The 11,227-nt window shown below is 38.8% G+C and overlaps 1 protein-coding gene across 2 annotated transcripts in view; it reads right to left on the bottom strand.

Moving 5' to 3' along the window:
• ENPP1 (ectonucleotide pyrophosphatase/phosphodiesterase 1) overlaps window positions 1–11,227 on the bottom strand; it is a 398,848-nt gene that overhangs the window by 44,304 nt on the left and 343,317 nt on the right. The window contains exon 25 of one of the 2 annotated variants that reach the window (XM_070557171.1): window positions 136–274. The exons of the other annotated variant lie outside the window; for it this stretch is intronic. Within the exon in view, the coding sequence (XP_070413272.1) occupies window positions 182–274 (93 nt within the window). The 3' untranslated portion in view covers window positions 136–181. Of the gene's footprint in view, window positions 1–135; window positions 275–11,227 lie in introns of those variants that run through there. 2 annotated transcript variants of the gene reach the window in all.

The following is an 11,227-nucleotide window of genomic DNA, read 5'->3' as shown; positions in this document are numbered from 1 at the left end:
CACAAGGCTTCCGAACATCCTCTGTGATTTGGAGAGTCTGGGGTCAACCAAATATTCCCAGGTCTAGGAGGTGACCCAAGACTCAGGCTTCTTCTTTTTTTTTTTTTAAAGATTTTATTTTTTCCTTTTTCTCCCCAAAGCCCCCCGGTACATAGTTGTGTATTCTTCGTTGTGGGTTCCTCTAGTTGTGGCATGTGGGACGCTGCCTCAGCGTGGTCTGACGAGCAGTGCCATGTCCGCGCCCAGGATTCGAACCGACGAAACACTGGGCTGCCTGCAGCGGAGCGCGTGAACTTAACCACTCGGCCACGGGGCCAGCCCCCCGAGACTCAGGCTTCTGTCTAACTAGCTATACAAACCGTGGCAAGATATTTGCCCCTCTCTGCCCTTCATCTGCAGAATGTTTGCCTGGTTATGATGGGGATTTATAGGAAAATGAATAAACAAAAGAGCTGCTTGGCTCAGCGTTCAATGTATTGGCTATTACTAATTGTTTTAGGTGCAATTTTATTCTGTGCCAGGCTTTCAACTCCAGAGTGAGTGTTATCTAAAGCCATGTATTTCAAATTACTATTCATAACACATAAAGGGGTAGTAAAAATAAACAAATAATTCATATTAACAAAGCAGAATAGAACAGCACATATTGAAGAGTACAGCATAAAATAAGTATTAGGATACTTACAACATGGTGCCTATAGTTAACAATACTGTTTTGTATACTTAAAATTGTGTTCAAAGAGTAGATCTCGTGTTAAATATTCTTACTACAAAAAAAAAAAGAGAGAAAAGAATTAATACAAATAAAATAAAAAACAAAAAACTAAGTTTAGTTCCTAGGGGAAAAAAATAAGCATGTGTCTTCTTTCATGAAAGTTTATTTCAGATTATTCATATGGGACCTGGTAGAAGATATATTTCGTAATGTGAATCACACTCCAAAAAGCTGGAAAAATACTAATCTAAAGCCTACTCTGTGAATGAATTTGTTTAGTCTGTTGGAAATGAAACTCTATTCTTGGTGGGAAGCGGGAAGTCCATCACGCAAAATACCAAATGGCCCAGCAGCTTTCATTTTGGTATCGTTGAATTAAACTTGCCAGGAGTTTGGTGAGTAAAAAATGGAAAAGGCTGTATGTTGTGTTATGAAGAGGAATTGTATTATGTGATTTAGCTTTACCTGAGCCAACGGTTTCACAAGATTGGCTCAGGGTCTGTGAGTTCATTGTGCAAAATCAGGTATTTTGTGCCAAATGTACCCCTTCCAAGAAGAAAGCATTAAGACATAAATCACATTACATCGTTGATTCAGTGAAGCTGTAGCAAGGCTGCCTTGTTGAAATAAGTGCAGATACACAGTTTGCGAATCAAAAAACGTTTAAAAAAATGAACAAGAATAAATCAGTTCTTCCTCTTCTTCATATTTGTCTGTTCTCACAAATGTGTTGTATATAATATAATAGTCCTGCTTTTTAAAATTAGCTTTAACTGATTTGTGTTAACTATATCAAGCCGATGAAGGGGATTCCTAAAGAAGTGGTTAAAACCAATTGCATAAACATTCTCGGTAACTAATGAAAACAGTCCAAGAGTATAGGGACCTGATTCTTTCACCTTTCCCAGCTCCAGGGAATTAAAGTCTCACATAACATGGGTTTAGTTCAGTGTTTTCCACTCCAACAGAAGTTTTCTTTGTAAGACTCCCGCAAGTAGCATACCGATGGGGCTAAAGGAATGGTTTTTTAAAAAATCTGTTCTGTTTTTTTCCCCAGATTTCTCAAATATATTAACTTTGGTTTCAGCTCATCTTTCCCACAGAAAAAGTAGGGGGGGAAGTGCTTGTTTTCCTCTGGCCTGGGCTGTGATGTTTTCCTTCAGTACAGAGAGAAGTCCAGAGGGCATGTGTCTGGCTCACAAAGACTGATCTCAGCTGTGTTTTTCGGTGTGCGGGTAGGTGGTCCCAGCCTTCTTGGAGAGGACAGTAGTCATATAATGAAATGACTCCAGGGACAAAGTACCTTTGTCAACCTACCATCAAAGGCAGTAGCTCTTCCTCTCCTAATATAACAAAGTTGTTCTCTTCAATGTTGCAAACCTTCCGAAAACCCCAAATCCTGTAGAGAATGGCATTCCAAATGAGTGCCTCCTTGGGAAAAACAAGTGAAAAAAGTTCTTGCAGACATGTGCAGACCACATCAGTGATGTATGAACCACATTCAAGTTTTAGGAATTTCATGTGAACAATACAAGAAGCACGTCAGTGACCCATGGTTATGGTGCAGAGGCTATTCAGAGAATCGCATGCCAGCCCCAGAAAACATATGGAAAACACCAGAACCACACAAGCTAGATGGTATTACACGGTGACAAGGAGTACAATTCTTCCAATTATCCCATTCATGGGAGTGAAGCCTTGATAATCTCGTGATCAACTAACTTAGATACATCATACTCTTTCACAGAAATCTTTCACGTGATTTATACATTTAGACATCTCTGATTATGCAAGTCGTGGCCTATAAACTGTTAGTGGCTTGGTAAAGGTACTTAGAAGTCTTAACTAGTTCCACATGGAATGACCAATTTATTAGCATATTTGTTTGATAATACGTTTCTTTCATCCTGTTTACTTCAGCTCCATTTCCGTGGATTATTTTTATTTATGGCAAAAAGAAGAAAATAAACTGGATACTGAATTCTTGGTTGCTTAGGCACTGCATGCATAAATGCTCAGTAAAGGATACAATAGAACCCAGTCGGAATCTGGGATGCAATCCCAAAGAAACGGTCCCTCTCTAAAGTCTAGAAGGGAAGACAGATTGAAACATGACACAAATAACATTTTAAGATGCTTATGGAAGGGATATTCCAAACTCATATATTTCTTATGGATGCTTCTATAGCCTAGTTAAAAGAAGCAGACAAGCCACACAGAAGTTTCTGGGCTATATAACTCCAAGAGCATAAAACATTATCTGCTATTTTTAAGCACGGGGTCACTATTCAATTATATCATCTGTAGTGGACATTATTACTATTATCTGTATCTTCACAGTCATAGTTTTACCTCCACAATACATTGTGATTTTAATCATTTCGTGACTAAACTTTGTCATAACAATTATTCAAATTTAAATACCAGTAGTTTCTCAAGTGGCAGTTTCGTTCTATATTTCACTGCAGGACTAGAATGAAGTTAGAGAAGAGTAGGTTCCAAATTCAATCCCCGGCAACCTAATTAACTTTCTCCTCTTCTGAGGCCACAAAAAGCTGCCTTGTCCCAACCAGCCTCCTCACAAATGGACACCCTTCGCTCCACTGTAGATCAGATAGGGAGTAAAGAGAGTTCTGTCACCAAGGCTGAGCACACCACTAGGATCCTAGGACGTAGAGAAAGTGGGTCCTAAAGAAGAACATTTTCACTTTGTTTCATTGATGATCAACAATCTAATGAGTCGGAGATGCTGAACCAAAAACACAGAGGCAAGATATGCCTATATAATTTATAAACAAAGAAGCAACTTCAGATAGCAGGCAAAAATGTGAGTATTACATGGATCCCTGAGAATCTTGCTATTTGGAGATGAGAAGGAGTTTTGCTCTGCCTCCATGTAACTTGTGATTGCTGTTTTTACTGTTTAGTGTTTTTTTCCAGTGTGTTTTTCAAAGATTCCAGTGATAAGTTTCTCTTAATGGGGATTCCACGATCCGAGAGATCTCATCAATAGGAAGTTTATCCTACTGTGGTTCTTATGTCTTTAACCAGACATTTTTGAGGTCTTAATGTAGTCCAACTATTTCTGTGTGGACCACATGAATTTTATGGGAGTCATTCCATTTATTTTTATTTAGGGAGGAACCTGTCAGGAATTTCTTTTACCACAGAGCAGACACTTTTTGTGATTATTATTTGTTCTTTGTAGAATACTGATGTGTTAGAAGTTCAACAGAACTGAGAATGTAAAGGTCTGGAGGAGAATTTAAAGAGAATTTAAAGGTTTATGGAAGAGAAAACAGTTTCCAACTTGGCAGTTGACAAAATGAAAAATGATAATTATGGGTTTGGATCTCATGATTCATTGCTATTTACACAGATACTTCAATTATTTCAGCTCTATTGTTTGGTAAATTTGGTAAAAATGAATCAATTCACTGAAAAATTATTCATACTGGTAGTGTAGTCCCTCAGAGATGAAACGGTCATTTGATTGACAATTATTTTTTCACTCTTCTATCATTCGTTTTGACTTTTGGAGATAAGAAGCAATCTAGAGTGGTGAGAAAACGTCAAGTCTAAATGGAAAACATCTTGTATTTTGATTAGGTTATTGAACATAGAGGCTAAAATATAAAGATATTAGTTCAGGAAATATCATTGATAGCCCTCTGTATAGAAGTACTGGAATAGTATAAAGGACATTATATTACTTATATCATTTCATCACAAGGGAAAAAATAGCAAGGAGGGAAAGGAGAGTTAAAAAAAATTTCTTTCATCGTGATTTTCTGTGACCTCACATAACCTCTGCTCTCTGTATATTCATCTCCTCACAGACCTGCAAATGTCCTATTTGCTTTTCTCTTTATCCTTTGTGTTTTTGTTCTCTCTGCCAAAGATGCTTCCCTTTTCCTCTCTGTTGGTCAATATCTAACCCATTCTTCAAGTCCTTGTCCTTGCTAATACCTTCCCTGACTACCCTTATCCATCCTCAGCTCCACCTTTACTGCTACAAGCTGGAGTTATCCAAAATAGAAGAATGGCAGGCTTTGTTTGTCTTAAGACTTCAATAGATTGCAAATATCTTGTGAATCAGCCTGGTGATCTCACATTAAGTCACTCACTACTTCAAAGAGGCATTCAAAAAACACTGATGTGATAACAATGCAAGGGAGACAATAAGAAAGGAGAAGACAGAGCAGAAAGATGCTGGTAGAGAATAAAGAAACTAAATCTGTGGATCAAGTGAAAGTAGAGCTTAAAAGGGACAGTAACACAGCATGTCTAGCAAACAAAAAATTATGTGACATGAAAAAAACTGGGAGATGTAACCCCAAATCAAAATAAAAATCAGTCAACAAAAGAAGACTCATAGATATTGGAACAGGGCCTTTAAAAGATAACTATGACAAATATGTTAAAGAGCCACATGGAGAAAGTAAATAACATGCATGAACAGGTGGGGCATTTCATGAGAAAAATGGAAACTATAGAGGGAACTAGTTAGAAAATATAGAACTGAAAATACAATATCATAAATGAATGCATTTGATGGGCTTAACAGTAGACTAAACATTGCTGAAAAATGATCAGTGAACTTGAATTTAAATACAGACCAATAAAATTTATCCATACTGAAGCACAAAGAAAAAAAATGCAAAAAAGAAAGAAACCAGCAAAAACTGATCAGTGTCTGAGATCTGTGGTACTTAACCGATTCTAGTGAGTGGACCCCAAGCAAGACAAATATAATGAGAACCAAAACTAAGTACATCATGGTCAAACTGCTGAATGCTAATGATAAAATGATTTTGACAGATTACATTCAAAGGAATATCAATAAGAATGAAGGCTGAATCCTCACTAGAAACAATAGAGGCCAGAATACAGAAGACAGTTTTAAAGGACTGAAAGGGGAAAAAGACAATACTATACTAAAGCTCACACAAAAATATCAAAGCTGAGAGAATTCATTTTCAGCAAATCTGCACCATAGTGAATTCTAGGAGGAGATCTTCAGGTAGAAGGGAAAGTGATAGCTAATGGAAACTCTGACTGGCAGGACAAAATCAGGAGCCCCAGAATAGAAATCACCCCAAAGCAATGAAAGGAATGGTAAACAAGCCAATCTCTATCTTTACGGACCTTTGAGACATCTTGAAATCTCAGGGTGCAAAAAAAAAAAGGAAGGTCAACCACAATAGCAAAGGTCGAATAGGGTATGTGAAGATAGAAGGAAGGAAATGACCGCAGAATTCAGTCAAAGCTGGTGGAGCCCATTTGTCCACAACGAATGGCACATAACATGATTTTCAAATAAAAATCTCCTAGTCACAGCTATGGGAATGGGCTGCATGGACTGCTAGAAGGAGTTTCCGTGGACCCCATTTAAGACTAAGTCTTAAGAGCTAGGAAGGCTGAGATGAATGTGGAATCACATAAACAAGCCACCTTGACTCCAGGTTGGCCCCCCATAAACTAATCTCAGCCTCGTAGGCAGAATGATCCTTTAGTCTGACTGTCACCCAACTTCCACCTATGTTCCTCTGTAAGCTGATCTCAACATGGCATCCAGAGGGATCCTTTGAAAAACTTAGATCAGATAGTGATAATCCCATTCAAAACCTGCCAGTGACTTCTCATCTCCCTCAAACCCACAGCCAAAGCCGTATCAAAGCTCATGAGGTCCTCCGTGGAGTGACCCTCGTAGCCTCTCTGAAGCTCTCCTCACCCCTCCTACCACTCAGGTGACGCTGGTGTGTCTGCTGTTCCTCAAACGCACCATGCGTTCTCCTGCCGTAGGGCCTTCATTCCAGCTGTCCTCTCTAACGGGAATTCTCCTCCCCCAGCTATCAGCAATGCTCGTGACCCCTCCAATGTCACCTGTTCTTAAATTCACCTTGCCAGTGAAGCCTTCCCTGACCAACCTACTGTACTTCTCTTGCACCCTGGCACGCCACATTCCCCTTTCCTGCTTCTTGACCACATAGCATTTAATACCATCATACAACTATATATTTTACCTATTTGTTTCTTGGCTCTCTGTCTCCCTTTATTAGAATTAACCTCCATGATTACTTTACTCCTGTATCCTCAGTGCTTCAAACAGTACGTGGCACATAGTAGGTAATCCATAAATATTTATTGAACATATCAATAAAATAAGAGACAGTATAAGTGTTGCATAGGGAAGAGGAAAATTTATGAACAGATTTGTGAGGGATTCAATAGAAAATTCTGCTGGGGGAAAGTTTTGTGAAAAAAAAAGTTTCTCTCCCCAAACTCTAAAAAAAGCCTGTTCAGTCTCTAGTTTTCTGAGTCTCAAATTCCATATCCATAAACTGAGAATCATAAAAGACATATGTGATGGGGATCTTGTGAAGAATAAATGAAATAAAGGAGTGTAAAGCACCAATACAGGTCCTGATAATGTTCACACGGAGGAAGCTGTCTTACATGTATTGTTCTCCACGCTACTTTCACTTTCCGTCATCCAGGGAACCCTACAAAGATCTCAAGAACCACACCAGCGACAGTATTCTTCTTTGCCTAAGGGGGAAGAAAAGCCCACCCGACTCACCCATCCACCAACCAAACAAAAACAGTCATTAGTAAAAGAAAGTTGGGGGCTTATTTTACGCTTTTCAAATTTTTTTTATTTTTGAAAATCAACTGATCTTATCCAAATTCTAAGAAAATTATTTATAAAATTATTTGCATGTGTATAACTTATGAGTAGATGTTTTCAATCCATTTCTAAACTCATCCCCACATGTGTAGCAAACCTCGGTGATGCATAGAGATGCTCATTCAAAAACCATTTGCGGGATTTCTTAAAAATGAACGACAAATTGGTAAAATGGTTACCCAAGATGTTGTGAAGTTTCTGATTTTTTGGAAAGTAGAAAAGGATGGCAGAAAGAAAAGGTAAATAAGATGATAACTACCCTAACGGGGACCTACAGTAACACCCTGATGTCAACAAAGCACAGGTGAAGTGATCTGGATTTTCAACACTCCAGCCTAAATGAGTTAAACTTTGAATTATAAGATTTGTGCTCTATTTCCTGGTACGGAAGTATTTTTCATCTTTTGGGTCCAATGAACCCTGGTATTTTCAATCCCGTGTTCTGGGTTTGGTCCTGGGAAGCGCTCTTAAACAGAGCTATCATCTCTACAGAGTACCAGAGGTGCATTGTGAACTTTGGAGCGGATTTTAGCAGCTGCATTTCAGCCCCATTAAGAGCCTTAAACAAAGGCGGTGCTCAGAAACGTATTAATCTTTCTCTCTATTCTTACTTCACCTCTGAGGAGGAAACCAAGCTTAAGTGATCATCTTTTTTTTTTCTTTCTGAAAATATGTTCTTTGATCAGCTTCTTTGACCTCAATAAGAACATCTTAATAGGTAGTTTGACAATGCAGTGTGAGGGGAACCAGTGTTGTTCCCAAGCACACGAAGCATCTGGCTTGTCCATGGACTTATCCTTACTCTTCTGCTATAGGGCCTTCTGGCTGCCATTTTGTTTGTTTGATATTTGGGTTCAGAAAGCCAATAGAAGTGTTAGGACATAGTGAAAACACAACCTTGGGAAGGGATTACTGTTAATCTTTGGCATGAGAAACCAATTACAGCTTCATTTTTATGCCTTACGCAAGTAATCTGTTGGCACTATAAGAATATTTCCTAATGACTAAGGATTGACTGGCCAGGGAGGCATGATCGGTAGAGCAAAGACAGGAGCAGGGAGATATGCTAAGTGAAACTGTGCCAGAAGTTTTCTTCAGTATAGCTGTACTCAAATAATTATGCATCTGATGGTCTTAAAGAGCTCTTGCCCTTAAAATAAGGACTTTGGCTACACATCTAAGGTCATGCTGAGTTCTCAGTTATAGCATTTTGAATACAGAGAGATAGGACAGTTGTGGACAAAAAGGGATTCAATTCATTATGAGGTGCTTTTGTAATATATTCTTTTCTAATTTGCAACATGTAACCTCTCAATTATATCTCAATTTTTCCCTTTGGGGAAAAACTAGAATAAATAATATTGACTTCAGAGGGGTTTCCCCTCCTGTATGTACTCTTAGATAATGTTTAAATAATATAACATGCCATTGACATCAAGATCTTAAGGCAAATAGAAAAATAAATTACGATGTAAAAAAACATATAGTGCATTTTGCAGTATATCAGAAAAAATGTGTTAAGTCACATTGATCCAGTGTTCTCAACTGCACTTTTCTTTTATAGGAGATTCTTGGTAAGGAATGTGTTGTAGGAAAAATTGAGCTCTAAGTGGGATGTCAGAGAATTGGAATTTCATTTCCTGAAGAATGCCAGAGAGAAAGCAATGTGTGGGGGCTGCTGTGTGTGGCAGAAGCAGTGATCCCATTTGCCCCAATGTGCTTTCTCAGGCTCAGAATGATAGAAGAGCACTTAGCCCTGAGCACTAAGACTGTGGCGGGTCTTAGAAGAAATTATAAACAACTGTCAAGAGTCTAGAAGACTGACCGGAGCTCATGTCTGAGACAGCCAAAGTTAAGCACTCGGCAATACCTTTGGCCATTTTCCTGGGTGATTCTTCAGTCAGGGTCAGATGCTGGTGGAAACTCATTCCACTTTTCAGATGACTCCAGGAACCCACCGAGTGACATAATAGTGAGGGTCACTCTGTTATATGTGTGTATGTGTTTACTTTCTCTGATTTCTTATTCATTTCATAAAAATTCCTCCCCATTACATCTTTTGAGTCATTTGGCTCAATTCACTGCCTTACATGACATCTGCATCTTGTAAAATTTTCCTAGCTGTATATTTTCAGTTTAAACGTGTCCGTGACAGTTTTACTGTCACAAAATGAACTTGTTTATGCTAGCATTTGCCAATTCACAGATGTCTTATTTATGGGATACAAGAGGGCACTTTTCTTCATTTAGTATACACACATCACGAAACTTGGCAGTCTTAAAATTCTCCTTATCCATAAAAGCTATGAGAATAGCACTGACCCAAGATTATTCAACCTTTGATTGTTTACTGAACAACAGAGTTCAGTGAATATTTAGAAAAGAAATTCTCCCAACCCAGATCTGTTTTTCAATCGTCTATGTATTTTAATAACTTAGGTGGCTAAGTGGCTTGTGCAATGCGTGTTGCTCTTACACTGTGCTGAGATGTATTTTGCATGACTGCCCTTATTGGAAGCTGGTTATCAAATAGTATAACAGGCAAGGGGCTTCTTCCGGTTGGAGGAGGAGGTTGGTGTTCACTTGCGTGAGAAAGGCATTCGTTGATTCAATGGGTAGTGCGTGTTTATTGCCTGCTCTGTTTCCCAGGCTCTGTTGGTTTCGAGGGTACAATGATAATCAATTCAGACATGACCCTTGCTCTCACTAACCTCAGACAAGAATGATGAGACAATATAACACAATATGTGAGCTTCTAAGATGAGGCAGTATCCAAAAGAGATGACTATGGGGTCAGAAAAGTCTTCCCAAAAGGTGTGAAATCTATATTGAACCCTGGAAAGTGAATAGATGGAAACCAAGTGTTCTGGTTATCTCCTGCTGCATAACAAACAAGCCCAAAACTTAGTGGCCTAAAGCAACCATTTTATTATATGTTACAATTTTGTGGGTTAGGAATTTGGACAGGGCTTGACTGGGAGATTCTTGTGTTCCCTGTGATATTCATTCAGTGAAATGTGCCAAGCCCTGCCCACTGGAGCACTCTTTTTTCACAGTGGCTCAAGGCTCACAGGATGTTCTCTAAGAGACTAAGATGGAATCAGTAAGACCTTCCTTGCCCAAGGCTGAGGTATCACACAGCATCACTTCTTCAGCATTCTATTCTTTCCAAATGAGTTGTAGGGAAATTCAAGGGGAAGAGATGCACAACGTTATGAATAAAAGATGCAAGGTTCTTTGGGGAGCCATCTGTGGAGACTAGCACCCTGAGCAGGTCACAGGAAAAAGAGGAGAAGCTGACTCTCAGGCAAGGACAACATGGTTTTTTGAGGAATTGGAGAGCTTAGCTGTTCTACATTCTGTGGCAGTGAAATGCATGATATTTGCCCCATTTTCTCTTGCTCTAATATGAATTATACTTGTCCTCCGGGAGTTTCTGTTTGTAAGATTATTCTGAATATACCTAGCCATTTTTCTCCTAAGAAGTCTGCATACCTTCCAATTTCCCGGAAGGAGGAAGAAACCATGGAAGTCATTGGCCATGATCTATTGCCATTTGATGCTGGTTCTTGCGGCTCAGAAATCTTTTAACTCTTCAAACCCATTATATCAAGCCAACTTTAACCCAAAGAACAAACACTTTCTCTTATGACATGAAAAGACTGTACGTCCGTACATGACACCCTTACCAATGTAATGAGCTCCTATTAACTGCTCTCTGTTGTCATTCCATGTTATGTTACCTCTTTGTATAACATGAAGTCTTTTTCTTAATTTAAGGCAGCCCTCTAATCTTATCCATTTATTCTGCTGATTAATCT

This window comes from Equus przewalskii, chromosome 9 (assembly GCF_037783145.1).
Source record: "Equus przewalskii isolate Varuska chromosome 9, EquPr2, whole genome shotgun sequence".
Taxonomy (NCBI): Eukaryota; Metazoa; Chordata; class Mammalia; order Perissodactyla; family Equidae; genus Equus; species Equus przewalskii.
This window is presented reverse-complemented; position numbering and strand designations above follow the sequence as displayed.